At 42.3% G+C, this 17,719-nt stretch overlaps 1 protein-coding gene across 1 annotated transcript in view; it reads left to right on the top strand.

The window, feature by feature from the left end:
- The window catches only part of samd10b (sterile alpha motif domain containing 10b), a 56,892-nt gene that overhangs the window by 29,403 nt on the left and 9,770 nt on the right, over window positions 1-17,719 (top strand). The window contains exons 2-4 of the mRNA XM_010875824.3: window positions 2,750-2,931; window positions 10,177-10,345; window positions 16,138-16,278. Of these exons, the coding sequence (XP_010874126.1) occupies window positions 2,750-2,931; window positions 10,177-10,345; window positions 16,138-16,278 (492 nt within the window). The remainder of the gene's footprint in view (window positions 1-2,749; window positions 2,932-10,176; window positions 10,346-16,137; window positions 16,279-17,719) is intronic.

Raw genomic sequence — 17,719 nt, 5'->3', positions numbered from 1 at the left:
TACAGTGGTAATGGTGGTAGTAGTAGTAGTAGTAGTAGTCTTGGTAGTAGTATTATTGGTAGTAGTTGTAGGAGTACAGTGGTAGTGGTGGTAGTAGTAGTAGTCGTGATAGTAGTATTATTGGTAGTATTTTAGTAGTACAGTGGTAGTAGTTGTGGTAGTAGTTGTAGGAGTACAGTGGTAGTGGTGGTAGTAGTAGTAGTCATGGTAGTATTATTATTGGTAGTATATGTAGTAGTACAGTGGTAGTGGTGGTAGTAGTTGTGGTGGTAGTATTATTGGTAGTAGTTGTAGTAGTACAGTGGTAGTGGTGGTAGTAGTAGCAGTCGTGGTAGTAGCATTATTGGTAGTAGTTGTAGTAGTACAGTGGTAGTGGTGGTAGTAGTAAAAATGTTATATACACTGCTCAAAAAAATGAAGGGAACACATAAATCACACATCGGGTCTTGATGAACAAAATATATTAAAGATCAAAATCTTTACTGTACATTTTGTAATTTGTTCAGAACAAAATTACATAACAATGGTCAATGGAAACCAAAATCACCAACAGATTGATGGCTGGATTCTAACTCACACTGAAAATAAAAGTAAACAATTGAAATCATAGGCTGTTCCAACTTGTGTAAATTTCATCACAGCAACTTAGAATGTGACTTAGTAAAGTGTATGGCCCCCACGTGTCTGTATGCACTCCCGACAATGTCTGGGCATACTCCTGATAAGACGGCAGATGGCCAGTCAATGGCATCAATGCCTTTGTCATCCAGGAACTGCATACACACTCTGGCCACATGAGGCCGGGCACCAGGAGGAACCCAAGGCCTGACGATGGGTCTGAAGATTTCTTCCCGGTACCTAACAGCAGTCAGGGTACCGTTGGCTAGGACGTGGAGGTCTGTGCACCACTCCAAGGATATGCCTCCCCAGACCATCACTGACCCAGCACCAGACTGGTCAAACCGGTCATACTGGAGGATGTTGCAGGCAGCATAACGTTCACCAAGGCGTCTCCAGACTCTTTCACGTCTGTCACGTGCTCAATGTGAACTGCTCTCATCTGTGTAGAGAAAGGGGTGCCAATGTCGAACCTGCCAATTCTGGCGTTCTCTGGCGAATGGCAATCGAGCTGCACAGTGAGCACAGATCCCACTAGAAGACGTTGGGCCCTCATGGAGTCTGTTTCGGAAAGTTTGGTCAGAAACATGCACACCAGTAGCCCACTGGAGGTCATTTTGTTGGGCTCTGGCAGTGGTCCTCCTGGAGCACAAAGAGAGAAAATATCACTCAAGGGTTGAGAAAGTTTGCATAACTACTGGCAACAGTGGAAACGTTGCCATTGCCATTGCATTAAATTAGCATATACAATTGCAATGTTTTACAAACAGGCTGTGTTACCTGTTTAAAAAGCACTTTTAACTTGAACTTTTTTATTCAGTTTGCTCATTAGAAGAAGTGAGGTTATCTATGTTACTTACACCCATGTGTTTGGAAATCGCAATTCACTTAATGTGGTTGCAATATTGCAGTATCTTATCCGCATGGTGTAGCCCTAAGTATAGTGGTAGTAATGTAGTTGTAGTGGTGGTAGTTGGATTATAGTGGAAGAATGTTTATTTGTAGTGGTTGTAGAAGTATAGTGGGGGAAATGTAGTTGTAGTGGTGGTAGTAGTACTGTAGGTGGTAATTTAGTTGTAGTAGTGGTAGTAGTAGTATACTGGTGGTAATTTAATTGTAGTAGAGGTAGTAGTACTATACTTGTGGTAATTTAGTTGTAGTAGTGGCAGTAGTACTATACTAGTAGTAATTTAATTGTAGTAGTGTTAGTAGTACTATACTGGTGGTAATTTAGTTGTAGTAGAGGTAGTAGTACTGTAGTGGTGGTAATGTAATTGTAGTGATTGTGGTAGTAGTAGTATATAGTTATGTAGTTGCAATGGTGGTAGTAGTTCTATAGTGGGGGTAATGTAGTTATAGTGATAGTAGTAGTAATAGTGTTAGTAATATATATATATATATATATATATGGTAGATATGTATTTGTAGTAGTTTTAGAAGCATAGTGGTTGTAATGTAGTTGTAGTGGTGGTTGTAGTGGTATAGTGGCGGTAATTTTGTTGTGGTGGTAGTAGTACTATAGTGGTGGTAATGTGGTTAAGGTGTTAGTGTTATAGTGGTGGTAATGTAGTAGTGTTGTTAGTAGTGTTATAGTAGTGATAATGTGGTTGTGGTGGTAGTAGTCTTATAGTGGTGGTAATGTGGTTGTAGTGGTGGTAGTAGTAGTATAGTGGTGGTAATGTAGTTGTGGCGGTAGTAGTGTTATAGTGGTGGTAATGTGGTTGTAGTGGTGGTAGTTGTATAGTGGTAGTAGTTTTAGTAATGCTTGGATATCAGTGTTAGTATGAATAGGAGTAGTAGTAGTAGTAGTAGTAGTAGTAGTGTTAGTAGCTGTAGTAGTAGTCACATTGACATTGAAGGATTTTATCCTGGATTTGAGTTTAATCTCCTAAAAATGCATTTCATTTTCCCTAAGTGATCTCATGTTTTATAATGTAATATAGAGATGAAAGTTGATAAGGTGCCTGCTCTTTTCATGACATAACATGACCACATGCAACTGAGAGGGCTTTGGAGGATTTCATTTCCATCCAGTGTGATTGAAATGTAATGTTTATCCCCTTGTCTCTGTCTGTCTGTCTCTCTCTCTTGCTCTCTCTGTCGCTCTCTCTCTCTCTGTGTATTTTTTCAGCGGCGTCCAGCTTCAGTTTCTGCCGTGCCTCCCTGGACCACAATGTGTCCTCGGAGGAGTTGAACTACCAGCTCCCTCGCCGGCCGGGGACAAGTCTCACCTGGCATGACGGGCGAGGCCAGAAGAGCTCACACACGCGTGCTGTCAAACTGCTGCAGCAGCCGGGAACAGAGGGTATACAGGTAGGAAGGGAGGACGCACACATCCCGTTACCAGGTGGTTCATTTACTGTCAGTCTGTGATATTACACTACTTATGCAAATGACCAACATAAACATCAGATCCAAACACATCAGATAAATCTAAACACATCCATAAACATTAGATCTAAACACATCAGATAAATCCAAACACATCCATAAACATCAGATCTAAACACATCAGATAAATCTAAACACATCCATAAACATTAGATCTAAACACATCAGATAAATCTAAACACATCCATAAACATTAGATCTAAACACATCAGATACATCTAAACACATCCATAAACATTAGATCTAAACACATTAGATACATCTAAACACATCCATAAACATTAGATCTAAACACATCAGATACATCTAAACACATCCATAAACATTAGATCTAAACACATCAGATAAATCTAAACACATCCATAAACATCAGATCTAAACACATCAGATACATCTAAACACATCCATAAACATTAGATCTAAACACATTAGATCTAATGTTTAAGGATGTGTTTAGATTTATCTAATGTGTTTAGATCTAATGTTTATGGATGTGTTTATATATATATCTGATGTGTTTAGATCTGATGTTTACGGATGTGTTTAGATTTATCTGATGTGTTTAGATCTAATGTTTACGGATGTGTTTAGATTTATCTAAACACATCAGATAAATCTAAACACATCCGTAAACATCAGATCTAAACACATCAGATATATATAAACACAACCATAAACATCAGATCTAAACACATCAAATATATATATAAACACATCCATAAACATTAGATCTAAACACATCAGATATATATAAACACATCACAGAGATATAAATTCATCAGATATAAATTAATCAAGTAGATATAAACACATCACAGATAAAAACACATCAGAACACATGCTTTATACCTCAGTGCTACTGTGTTTTGTGTGTTATTATGGAGTCTCAGCAGTACAATGTTTGACTCTTTTGGCCCCCTGATCACAAAACTACTACAACTCTCTGATGATATATTGGAAAGCAACAAGAGGCTGATTATGTAAGAGACAAAGCACCAGGTGGTCATTTCCACTCCCCAAGGTGATCAGGCGGTGGATGTCCACGGCTTTACTGTTTGCCAAAGTTTGACAAATGTCTTTGTTGTTGAGTATTGTCCAATATTACCTCGCTAATTTGTGTTTATCTCTGGCCACCTCATTACCTAGGTTTTTCCCACTAGCCTCTCATTGGAAATTAAATTACTTTTGGGGTATCTTGGTTAGGTAAAAACATTATTTGTATTCACAAGTAATGCATTAATTGGTGTCTAGTATTTCCAAGCTCATAAATCAGCCATGGTCAAGTGGGAATGCACCTAGCTCCATGCATTTATATGGCTCCCTGTCGGAGACCAGGGTTCACTTCCCGTCTCTCCCACTGTCCAAAAAAATATTACAAAAAAGAATAGTCCACTCTCCTTAATCAAGATTCAATAATTTAGATAATGTCTTAATTTGTTCTTTCTGCCGCCCAATACATTGAACTGAATATGTGAGGACAATTTTGAGTTTAATGAATTTTGTCTATTGAAGAGTTTACTTTTTAACCCAGCATATCAGGGGTTAAAGTTGCAAAGACACACTTCAGAGAGCCTGTCTCTTCCACAAGATGCTCTCATGCAATATGGAACCCCATCTGCGCACTTTCAGAACAGCAGAAAACAAAGGCAAAAAAACAACAACATTCTATTTTAAGACCTTTTCGGGGCTTGACCTAAAAGGGAGCATGACGTAACAGCACATTACTTCCTGGTTGTCCTGTAAACAAAATGAATCATGGGAGGGAGAACAGAGCCAAAATGGAGGTCATTTGTTCCATTTCCCTGAAGCCCTGGAGAAGTTGTGTTACTGTGGGTAAGAAGAAATTGCAAAAACGCACACACTGTTTAATAATTCACAGCTACACGTTCTCCTTTGGTTCGGGGGAAGATGGGTTATGAAGTTGTTTCCATGTTAATATATTGAAAAATGAGTCATTAGAAATATCTTCTAACATGGAGAACACGCTGAAAGACTACGAGTATTTACCATACAGAGGGAGCAGTGCTGGTGTCTTTGGGCGTGTGTGTATGTGTGGGTCCAGTTCTCTGTGGAGAGGTGATTAGATTAGAGTCCATTAGGTTGGTTTAACAGAGATCAGCACTAATGAGGAAACAACCGTGGCGAGACAACAGCCTGCACACACACACACTTTTGTATAATCATTAGAACAATGGTCGTATGGTGGTGTGTGTGTGTGTGTGTGTGTGTCTGTCTGTCTGTCTGTCTGTCTGTCTGTGTGTCTGTGTGTCTGTGTGTGAGAAAGAAAGATGGGAGACATTAGTGAGAGATGAGAGACAGATGAAAAAGAAAAGTTGGAAAGACAAAAGAGTTACAGATGCATTGGCCTCAGACTATTATATTTTCTTAATTACTGGGAGACACTGATCTCCTGGGCAGCAGAAACAGAAGTACACTTTCAGAAAGGAACATGAATATATAGAGAAGAAAAAAAGACTATTCAGTCATGTATAATGAGAAGCTTGGTTTGGTGGTTGGCTGATGTGTTGTAATGAGGCTAATTTGGTTTGCTTTGTCATAGTTCATAAGCTTTTTAGACAGTTAATTCAAAAAGAGAGGGAAGGCAAAGAATAAGATGATGATGAACTAGTCAAAAAACATGAATAAGGAGCCAGAGACCAAGGAAAAGAAATAGAAGGCAAAGAAGAACAACGAGGAACAGGAAAAATAGGAACAAGATGATGAAGAATAATAGGGGAAAATAAAAAGAAGAAGAAATTGAAATCCTTCCAGACCAAAGGACAGTCGGCATGAGGGATTGGTAGCTAAGGCTGTCACTTTAAAGGCAGGGGACATCATATGCTGTCTTGGTGGGCACCTCCCAGGTGTGGAGCCTTGTGTAGACTGTGTGATGCATGTTATGGCACAAGATGCAGTTGTTCTTTATAATGAACTGTCTTCAATGTGCTTTACGTATTTAGGCGGAAAACTCACTTCATCCAAATCAAGAAATAGAAATACTGTAGTTGTGACCTAACTTTCAAGTGCCCTAGGCACAGTTCTTAGGTCCTGACCCAAATATTTTGAAATGATAGAATAATGGGATATGAAGGGAAGGAGATATTGGAGGGGCATTCTGTTACTGCGAGTGATAGTCATAGAGTTATGGACCTGGGAGGTGAGGAGAACATGAAGGAGACAGGTAACTCTGGGGTGGCACAGACAGATTTGATGGGTGATTGAATAAAGGCATGATGGTAAAGGGTGAGGGAAGGAGGAGGCATGAAAAAGGGATAAAGAAAAGGGGAGGAAGTAAAAGCGCTGAGAGAAGAGAAAAAAGGTTAAAGATGAGATAGAGAGAGGAAGAAAGGCCTGGACGGTGAAGGACTACGGTTGCTTTGGTATCGTAAACGAATGTTTCCAATGTCAATAAGGCCTTTACATTTAAACTGAGACAGAGAAAAACACAGTGACAGACAGAGAGGGAGAGAGAGAGGGAAGGAAAGGGCAAGAGATGGGTTGCAAAACACTGGAATTGGGAGTGTGTTAACATTGCTGTCGACCCTGAATCTGTTTTGTAACTGACACACACACACACACACACACACACCTCCAGATTTTTCCTCTGCTAATTGGATGAGCCCTTTTGATCAATGAGGGCGGTGTGCTTGTGTGTGTATGTGTGTATTTGTGTGTGTGTGTGTGTGTGTGTGTTTGTGTGTGTTTGTGTGCCAGGGGGCAGGGGAGCGTGTCGACCGAGGTGCAGAGGGCCCAGGAGTAGCAGCATAGGGAGGAAGCTGTGTGTTTTGTTGGTGGAGGGAGGTGGAGGGGGAATTTTAAGGAGCCATAATCCCTGATTCAGCTCCTCTGGGTAACAGAGGACACATACACTGATAGAAGTGTACTTGCAAAGACAAACTCTCTCACTTTCTTTTCCCCTCTCTCACACACACACTCACTCACTCGGACACAGATGGGCGCCTCGAAAACTCCTAGCTCAGGGCGGTGCTGCCGAGGGGATAGGAGAGAAAGGGGAGTAAAAAAGTGTACGAGAGGCGTGATGAGGAGAGGAGAGGGAGAGGAGGTGATAGGAGAGGGGAGGAACAGGCGAGAGTGAAAAGAGGTGGAATGTGGCAGTAGAGAATGTGGATGAGGGAGAAAAAGAGGAGTAAAAAATCACTGACAACTGTTGGGAGAGAAAGTGAATATTCTACAACTGCCAGTCAAAGTCACGGAACACACGGCCCACCAATCAGGGCCATGGAGCTTAGAGAAACCTTCCCCAGCCGGCAGCTCCTCTTCCGGTCAGCCAAGCGTGTCTGTTACATGGTTTAAGATCCCATTCACATGAAGCTTCAAACATTCCCACTCGCACGACCTGGGGTGGAGAGCCTAGAGCGTGGAGCTGGCCCACTGGCCGAGGGCAGATACCGCTTGATGGATGGCTCCGAAACCGGAGGAGAGGACCGACGGATGGAGGGGATGGAGAAGCAGACAAAAGAGAAGAGGAGATAAAGCCTGATGGATGGTCATGGGATTAGAACGGAGTGGAGGAGGGCGGGAGGAAGACGAGGAGAGGTGGAGAGAGGCTTGTCTTCCCGATCCCCCCTCGGTCTGGTCGGCTGATGATGAGGGCCATTACTCATTTTGATATTTGAGCCACTGTCAAATTATAGATAGCCCTGTTTCACAAGCCCTCTCCTCCCGCTCTCACTCTCTCCCGTCTCGCTAATTTTGACCCCCCCCCCCCCCCCCCCCCCCCCTTTCTCCCCCCCACTCCTGCCTATCTCCTCTCTTTCTCACTCATTTTTTTCTCTGTCTCACCCTCCGTTCCCCTCTCTCTCTTCCTGGCTCACCTTTCTCCTCCTCTCACTCTGCACGTTTCCCGGTCCCGTCTGTCTCTCTCACTCTAGCTTTCTCACTCTCTGTCTGGCTCGTTGACTGTCTCTCTTCCCCTCTATCTGCGTGTTGTAGGCTGTCAGGCCCCATCAGCCCATCCTCTCCTCTGGCCACAGGGCGCCGTGGTGATAGCCTTGTCTTTATTAGCTAACCCATTCAGTCAGAGGGGCTTATCTTCAACACTAAACACAGCCTTGCTGTTCACTCGGTTTCTGCCTCTCACCAAAGGCAGACAAAGGGCTTTCTAAAACCATGAAAGCTTTTAGCAAACACACACACACTCCCAGTCATCCCAAAGAGCAAGCCTTTTCCACACCTTCCCTAATGGAATTTTAAGTAAGGGGGGAGTGGTGTAGTGAATGGGTTGGTTATGAAAATGGATTCAGCGCATTATTGGACAAAGTGTGATGTAGGTGTGGATCAGGGAATATTGGATGTCGTGCCCCAATAGAGTGTATCGTGTGTATGTGTGTTTATGCAAAAAGTTGTTTTCAAGTAAGGCTTTTCAAGAGACTTCCTGATAGTGCTGTAGCTGATAGCCAGGTTTTGTGTCAATTAGCGTGTTTGTGTGTGTGTGTGTGCGTGTGTGTGTGGGTGGCCTTAGCAAATTGAGTCATGGTGGTGAGCATTTATCAAACCTGGTTTACATGACAGATTCTTGAGGGAAATAGAGGCTGTTAGCCAATTGCCTTGCATCAAACAGTATGGCAGTATGAATTAATGTACTCCATGAATCCATCAGAGACGCTGGCACTCAACTGACCTTATTAAAAGGTCAGTGACCTTATGAAGGGCCATATTAAACTCTGTAATTAACCCAGCATAAAAAGAGCCTGCATTGAAAAGATCAGGGGGGGCTTCTGACATTTTGGGTGTGGGTAGTGGGGAAGAGGTGATGGACACTGTCACATCTCACGCAGCAGTGGGCCGAAGCCGACACAATGCAGAGACCCTTAAGGCTGCTGACTGAGATGCCCAGAATGAAAAAAGACAAGCGATACACAAACACAAAACTTTGTCACCACAAGTAACACAGAGATACAATCTCCTGGTCACCATACATCAATTACACTCAGCAGCAGTGTTGGGGAACATTACTTTTAAAAGTAACTAATTGCAGTTAGTAGTTACTGTTCACATAAAGTAACTAGTCAGTTTACTTAGTTACTTGCTGTAAAAAGAAAGGCATTACATTGCTTAGTTACTTTAAGATAAGTCCTTTGATTCTGTATTCACATGTTGGTCACTTACACCCAGAAGGCAGACACATGGGAGTTGGGCGAGTGGCTTTGGTAGGTGTATCATGACCTTTATCTAGGAGAGATGGTGCTGCCATCTTTGCATCTTTTTGTTGCCACTTGCTACTGGAGAAAATAAACCCAACGTACAGCTACATTGGTTGCACTGAGGGAAATTATGTAGCTCATTATTTATTTGGAAAATTATCTAGTAAGGAATTACTTAAATTACTAACATGTTACGTTACTTGTTACCGTTAAAAAGAGAGTCTGACTACTTTGTAAAGCGTTATCCCCAACTCTGCTAAGCAGGACTGTGCCGTCTACTAAAACAAACTTGGTCGATCAATAGCCCACGTTCTATTTACAGTTTTTAAAAAAGTATTTGTGTCCATAACAGACACGTTATCAGATTTTTATGAAACTACTACCACTAAAGACAAAAAGCTTGTCTGATGCTTTAAAAGTGCAATGAAGGATGAAATATCACGAATGACTCAAGCCAACCCATATTATTATACGACTGTCATAATAAGAGAAAGAGATTAAGATAACAACATGATTGAGTTTCTGTTGATGTCCCGTGAACTCAAATGCTGCTCAAATGTAAGGCCTATGATGAGGCTGCCATAAATGGCAATGCTTTTTCTTAGCTTCATGTATTTTAGGAGTGTATTTTTTTTTTGCTGAAGTCAATCACGTTGGGCATTTATTCAGGGATATTGCACCTCTCTGTAGTCCAGAAGTCGGAGAATCATATAACCTACCTGTATGTAGCGAAGGTTTTAGGATGTGATTGAAATGATGCACTGTGTTCTTTAGCTTTGGAGGGCGGTGCTCCTTCACAAATATTGTCAATTATTGCCCATTATTCCCCTTTTGGATTATGAGTTCATTGTCTAAACAGTTGACCAATCAACTCATTGGGGTGGGTCATAACACTTACACAATGAAGAACACAACCTGTTTTCTTCAAGCATGCTTCCATGTTCACCCACAATGACATCACCCACACACACAATGTAACCTCTGTACTCTGTGTGTGTTTCAGCTGCGTCCTGGTGAAGCCTTCACGGTGTACCACACCAGCCCCACGCTGTCCAGCCTCTCCAAACCGGTGGTGCTGTGGACCCAACAGGATGTATGCAAGTGGCTGAAGAAACACTGTCCACACAACTACCTCACCTACGTGGAAGCCTTCTCCCATCACGCCATCACAGGTGACCTGACTCATCTGACCACGGTCTCCTCTTCACTGACAGGCTACAGTTATAACAGCTCCTGGCTGTCCAGCTGCCAGTGGCCAGTAGAAACCAGAAAGTGCCCTGGAGGGACGGAGAGCACAGACAGAGACACTAAGGATATGTAATGACGGGCTACTGAGTAGCCAGCTGAATTAAAGTGTGTGGTATAAGTTGTGGAAGCTTCGGCACTCAGGGAAGTTCACTGCTCAGCCTAGTGTTTTTTGACCGAGCCCCCCTCCATGACCAGGGGAACTGAAGTTCCTGTACCCGGAGTGTTCAGGCAAGGCTGGCAAAAGGCTTACCATGAGAAACCAAATCTCCCAGAAGTGGTATTTTTAGTTCCCTGGTTCCACAGCTTAGCTTTTTAAACTGCGGGACTTAAGAAACAGTTTACATCCAAATCTCTCACAAGGAGATTTAAAGAGCATTCATGCGATCTGATCCAAGAAAGGAAAGATGCAGGTTTTTATTCAATTTTTTTGTGTGAGTGAAAAAAGCTGAAAACACTGGCATGGTCTATGCCGCTCAAGATTCACACACAAAGAACCCACAAATGAGCACAGTCACATTTTCATTTCTCACATACACACACGCACGCACGTGCACACACACACACACACACACACACACACACCACTGAGCATGCACAATATATGTGAGTGCTCAGTTCTAGTAGCCTTGAGTCAAGCAATATGAAGCAGGTCCCTTTCAGAGCTACTCGTAGAGAACAGATTGCTTTTGGAAGCCGCAGGGCCAGCCACCACTCACACAGTCGCCCTGCACCTTGACACAAACACACACACTTGTCTTACTATACTTGGGAGTACTTTTCTGGGGCCATAATGTATTTCCATTAAAAATCCTATTCTCTCTAACCTTAACCCTAACATTAACCTTAAAGGTGACCGCCAAAACCCCTCAATAACAAAATCTACACCCCTCCCACACAACTCTTAATGCCTAACCTTAACCCTAAACTTTCTAACCCTAAACCTTGCCTAGACCCTAACCTTGACTTTAATCTTGAAAAAGCCATTTATAAAAGTGAGGACTGTCAAAATGTACTCACTTGTCATAACTTCATGTGGATTACTGTACTTGTGAGGACATCCGGTCTCTATAAATATAGCAATAAGAGTCCTCAGAGTGTCTGAATGCCTCTGGGTTACAAATTCCCCCTCAAGTGATTGTTGCAACTATACTAGCAACAGAAGCTCAACTGTATTATATTTATACAGTATATTCTATTACACGTGAGGTCTCAGCGGGAGACACAGTGTCTCATTAAAGAGTTGAAGCTACAGGCATCATTGCCAGGGAAGCAGAGGAATAAATAGAAGATCAGCTTGTCTATGCTTTCATCAAATCAAGTGTTGTACAAGTATGTACGTTTGAAATGGAAAATGTGGTTTTTGCAAATCCCAACTTGGAGAGTGGTCACAGCCAGGGGATCAGTCGTGATTGATGGCTGAGCGACCGGTGGTACTCGTTCATGTGAAACCCAAGCCGGAGAAAATAGGAAACTGCACAAACAAATCTGGTCCTCCCGTCGCTACCTGTCCAAAAATATTCCTCACTGCATCCAATCCATAGCAGGTTTGGGAGAGTCGAAGATGGAGATATGTGTCCTCCCATGCACATCTCTCCAAGACACACTACTTCTTATCACACTGCTGGATTGGTAAGATTTTCCAGCATACGCACAAAGGAAGGGAGGAGGGCATTACCTAGCCAGTCACTACACGTGAGATTGTAGGCGGTTGACCTAGTGTGAAGAGATGTCAAAGCGTGACAAGACAGGGCAACCATGTCTGACATCCACTCGTCCACCGTGGGGGGTGCTGAGTCAACCTGTTCACCATTTGTGGGACCCCCGTTGGCATTGTTATCACTGAACCCAAATGAATACTCTTTAAGAGACGTACATTTTTATCTGTCCAACCACATGGACTGTAGCTGTATGTAATTACCAAGTGCTCTGAGGTTTTGGAACCCTTCGAAACTCAACCGTAATATCAACCCAACAAACAACATATTGTACGTTGCTTTTTTAAACACACGTTCCCACGCAATGCCCCTAGACACACGCACAAAGAAAATGGAAGAAATATGTCACACTTTTTGGCAGGGTTCAAAAACATCTCAGTATGCTCAACCTCTCTGAAAACCTGTGGTAAAACAGATGACAATATTGTAGTTTTACAATTATTTGGATGACAATTAAGTTGAGCGTTCGCAATCAAGGAACAATTATCTTTGGATAGAGCTTATGGCAACTCAATTAATCTCCTCAGCAATCAAAAGGAATGCGTGTTAGCGTTGAAGCCATGGGAGGGCCTAGAGAGGTGTGCGCCAGCCGCGGTCTCTGAAATATTTCAAACATTTAATATGTAGGCCTAAAGAAAAAGGGCCTTGATGATTTGATGCTGTAGTAAGTTACCAGGGGGTATTATATGAACTGAGTAACAGAGCTTGAGTTGAATTTGTAGTTAAGTGTTGCCATTGTTGCGATCGTGTCGGGACCGTCTACCTTTTGCCTTCAGAAAGTTTTGCTGAAGTGGTGGATTGAACGGGCCCTTTTCCACTGAAACTGCAGAAGGTTTTAATCTCTCGTTCCCCTTCATTGTCTAGTTCTGTCCGAGGGCTATGGTATCCCTATCTTCAGGCCACTGTTAGCCTCTGCATTAAGTCTGTCGGAGGGGAATTGGATTGGAGCTCTGTTCGTCTGCTTTGTCTAGTTTGTACATAAAGGAACCAAGGGCAGTGCTTTTCTAGGACACTGTGCTTCTGGGGGCAGGAAATGGAGATGCACTGACTGGGGAGGGAGTGAGAGAGTTGTGCTGAGGTTGTAAGTGTGTATGTGTGTGGTGGATGGTTGAAACCATCTCAACCATGAGAAGTAGGTTAAAGAAGAACACAATCCCTCATAGGGCACAGAACAACCCCCTGAGAAACACACACACACATCCATTATTTCTGTTAACCAATCCATTTGTCTCCTGGTGGTACAAAGCAATGGAACTGTGTTCTCTCTCTATCATCTCTCTCTGTCTCTCTCTCTCTCACCCTCAATGTCCCTTTCTCTCTCTCCATATTGCTTCCTTTCCCAGTCTCTCTCTGTCCTGGTCTCTCTCATGCACTCCGCCCGGGTCTTTCATAATGAAAGGAAGCGTAAGTAGTCTGCTCTTCAGTGGAGTGTATGTGTTTACTGGCATTGTACGTGTCCTCCAGACATCCATCATTATATGGGTCAATAACATCCTGTCTTGGTCTGGCTGGTCCTACGCCTCCTGCCCATCCCCTATAGAATTAAGGTTAGTAGAACAGACAGGTCTGTACTGACAATGGGGTGGGGCTGGGATGAAACGGGGAGCTGGTTTAAGCAGTGTCATCAAGGGGATATCCCAGGCTCTTGTCCAACAGAAAGTGAGAGAGTGAGAATGAGAGAGAGTGAGAGAGAGAGACTGAGAGTGAGAGAGTGAGAGAGAGACTGAGAGAGAGTGAGAATGAGAGAGTGAGAGAGAGAGACTGAGAGTGAGAGAGAGAGAGACTGAGACTGAGAGAGAGTGAGAGAGAGAGACTGAGAGTGAGTGAGAGAGAGAGAGACTGAGAGAGAGAGAGGAAAGCAGTGGCTCATTGGTTGGTTTTTGGTCTCCTTGGATGTGCTTTTTTAGCGGGACTCTCCTAGGAAAAACATTTATAGAATCATATCAGGGTTTTTTTCCCTGTTAGGGGAACCATGGTCAGTTCTACATTGAACCCTCTATCAGAATTACATTTATTGGTAAATTCATGCATGCACATAAATGTACTCCAATATATGGTTCCGCCTAGAATGTTTTTATCATCTATAGATTCTTTATTGAATGCTCTATGAAGGATTCTACCTAAGAACTCTATTAGCTATTATACTAAAAACTATAAAAATATATATTCTATAATGCTCTACACATTTTTCCACCAGCCTTATTGACCTTTCAAATGTAACTTTCTGAGTACATTACATATTACAGTTCTTTTTTATCACTTTCATTTCACTATTATTTCAAATATGTTCAGATTTTTTGTACAAAACTACAAATGTATCACACTTGTATCACTTTTAGTCTTAAATTAAAAATAATTGATTGTGCTTTCATGTGGTTTGCAAACATCTTTCACAACTCTCTTATAGGGAACCCTGGGTCAAATGCTACATCAGACCTACAAGTCACATTATCCTGACTTACAAAGTGATGTGGAAATATTGTTGAAATCCAGCAAGTGAGGATATCCAACAATTGGAATATGCATTCAGAATGATTGCCAAATTAAGGAATATTGAGTAACATGACTAAATAACAATGAAACTGGTATGACCTCAGTCACAATAAGTATAAGTAGTTTACAATGTACCAATCAACAGACATGAAAAAAAATGCAAACAATTGAAACAAAGAATTCTGAAAATCCACATGTGAGATAGTAGCCTGCTTCAAAACACAATATTACGTGATGGTTTTGAGTGCTATGTAGAAACCAAAAAAATGGGTTATGTAACAGGCCTAATTGATAGCATTTATAGAATTAACTTCAAGAGACATCTCAAGTAGGATCAATTGACACAGTGTGTGTCTGATCACAAAAAGTCAGACATTTCAAAACAAATGGTGGTGTATGTATATAATGTATATATTATATTGTATTTGAAATAAAATTGGTTCTTGGTAGAACCAAGTGTGTGGGCAGAAAGTTCTGGAAGGTGTGTCACCAGATGGATACTGCCTCCTGGAGGAAGAGATTAGTTGGATTTCTCCAACAGCTCTGAGATCATGAGCTTAGTTTGTTTTGTCACTGTGACTGCTTGTGTGTGTGTGTGTGTGTGTGTGTAGCCCTGAGTGTGAATGTGTGTGCGTATGTCTACGCTGGGTTTTTGAGGCGTGTCTACATCCAGAGAGGGTAATGAGAATAGATGCGTTGATAACCAGAGCTAACGTTATGAGTAATGTGTCTAATTACCAGGTAGACCTCCCATTGGGCTGTTATACAGATGATGGATTTCCACACTCTCTGAACAACTGAAGGACAAGACCCCACCACCCGAGTGTGTGTGTGTGTGTGTGTGTGTGTATAATGAAGTATGCGTGCCCCTGCCCTCTCTCTCCCTGTTTAAAGTATTATTCTTACTGTGGGTAATGGTATGTTAAATGTGAGGGGCCCTACTGGCTTTAAAAACACAGAGTTCTAGTTAAAACATCCTTAGGAAATCGTCCGGCTGAATCAACCTCACTTAACCATCCTCCTGTCTGTTATTAATTTTGCCGATTTGTGTGTAAATTGGAGAAAACACAGTAAAAGCATCGCCGTTTAAGTATATTCGAATCCCTGTTGGCTATTACAAGAGCAGCAATGTTTCCTGGTGCGAAACGTGAAACATATATGACAGGATACTGAACAGTTGTCACTGAATTAGCGGGTCGAACATTATGAGCGCCAACACAAGCAAATCAAAAGCCAAAACACACAAAGGAAATACCCTGCCTGCGTAATAGAAGTCATGCCGCCTGCTTAGGGAGAGTCATCCGGATTCACCTTAATCAAAAGCCCAGGACCTCCATTCTCCCACGGTCTACCAGTCAATGCCACCCAAAATCTACTATTCGGCGGTACAAGTTTATAAGGACAGTTTAGTCTGAGGGAGTTTCACGCACAACCACTATACCAGTTCTAAGTTTGTATCTCTCCCTCTTTCTGTCTGTCGGTCTCCCCTTCAATCCCCTTTCCTCTAGGACGAGCATTGCTGAGGTTGAACGGGGAGAAGCTAGAGAGGATGGGCATCGTCCAAGAGACACTGAGACAGGAGGTTCTACAGCAGGTGCTTCAGCTGCAGGTCAGAGAGGAGGTTCGTAACCTGCAGCTGCTCAGCAGAGGTGAGGAGTTTGTCTGTGGTCTAGGTTCATTATACTTATGATTTCCTAAAGTCCACAGTACAGGAAACCTTGGAAAATGTGTTTAAGTAAGGACATCCTCACAAACGAAAATGGCTGTATTAGCCTTAGGGGCTAGGAATCAAAGGGTTAGTTGTTAAAGGTTAGGAGTTTAGGCTTGTTTAAAATGTATAGTGCCCATAGAAAGTTTACACACGCCGGTGGAAAACTTGCAACTTTTACAAGTCATTTAAAACTTCAAGTTTCAAGTTCACCTTTCAGCATGACAAAAAACAAAATCACACAGCCAAAGATTCAGTGTAGTGGCTATGGAATGATAAAGGGAATTGTCCTTGACTGACCCAGACAGAGTCCTTACCCAAATCCAGTAAAAAAAAATATGTGGCAGTAAGATTGCCAGCCATCCATGCTCCCTAATGTAGGGGGTACTACTAATCCAATTATATATTTCTGTTTTGTATTTTTAAAAGGTAATTTCATAATAATCAACAAATAATACAAAAATAATTAGAAGTGTGGAGTATAGAGTGTAGATAAGTGGTAGGAGGATGCTAATTTAAATGCATGGAACTCTAAGGCACTAACACAACAAAATGTGAAAAGGTAGTGAGGTGGGGTAGACTTTCACGGTCATTTAAGATTCCTGGGGGTGGGTAGCTTTAAGGTAAGGGCTATGTAAGGGGTCACAAGAACTGTAACGTGTGTGTGTGTGTGTGTGTGTGTGTGCGCGTGTGTGTGTGTGTGTGTGAAAAAGGTGTTCCATACGAACCGTTATTCCCCAATCAATGGCCATTGTGTGCTGACCTTGGATTCAGCTTCTAATGTCTTGATCTCTATTTTAACCAACTAGACTGGGCCTACTCATACTATTGTGTAAGGTCCGCTTACATTTCCCAGCTAGGAGGCAACTTTCCAGATGGGATTTTTTATTTATTGGCGTAGTAACAAACCCCCACCTCATAAACCCATGCATCCCCAAATGGTTCACACACCTCTGGTTGGCTGAGTGAAACATTTGCAGTTTTAAATGTCATCTCCTGCAATTAAACACATGATGCTGCACGTGATCCAGCCTGCCATCTTCTTCTTGGGGATGGCTGGAGAATGTTCAAACCTCTCGTCACTAGATGTGTGGTGAATGTCTGTATCGTTAAGCTGAAGCCAGATTTGTCCAGTACCAGCTATTCTACACAAAACTGTGGCAAGTATTAGTGTACACTCTATTCAGAATGGTTTGCCTAGTACTGACGGAACCCATCCCTAGAGCCTTAGCCTGTAGATTAAACCCTAGCAAGAATTCACAGGGGGATGTGGGAAATCATCTAGAACTCAAGTGGATATGGTGTGAGCTCTCTGCTGGGCACCTACCTTAAGACTTTGGGAGAAAGAGCAATAGAAGGAGATATAGAGGGAGAGTGACAGA

This window comes from Esox lucius, chromosome 12 (assembly GCF_011004845.1).
Source record: "Esox lucius isolate fEsoLuc1 chromosome 12, fEsoLuc1.pri, whole genome shotgun sequence".
NCBI lineage: Eukaryota > Metazoa > Chordata > Actinopteri > Esociformes > Esocidae > Esox > Esox lucius.
Note: the sequence above shows the minus strand (reverse complement) of the source record. Positions and strands in the feature narration are given on the sequence as shown.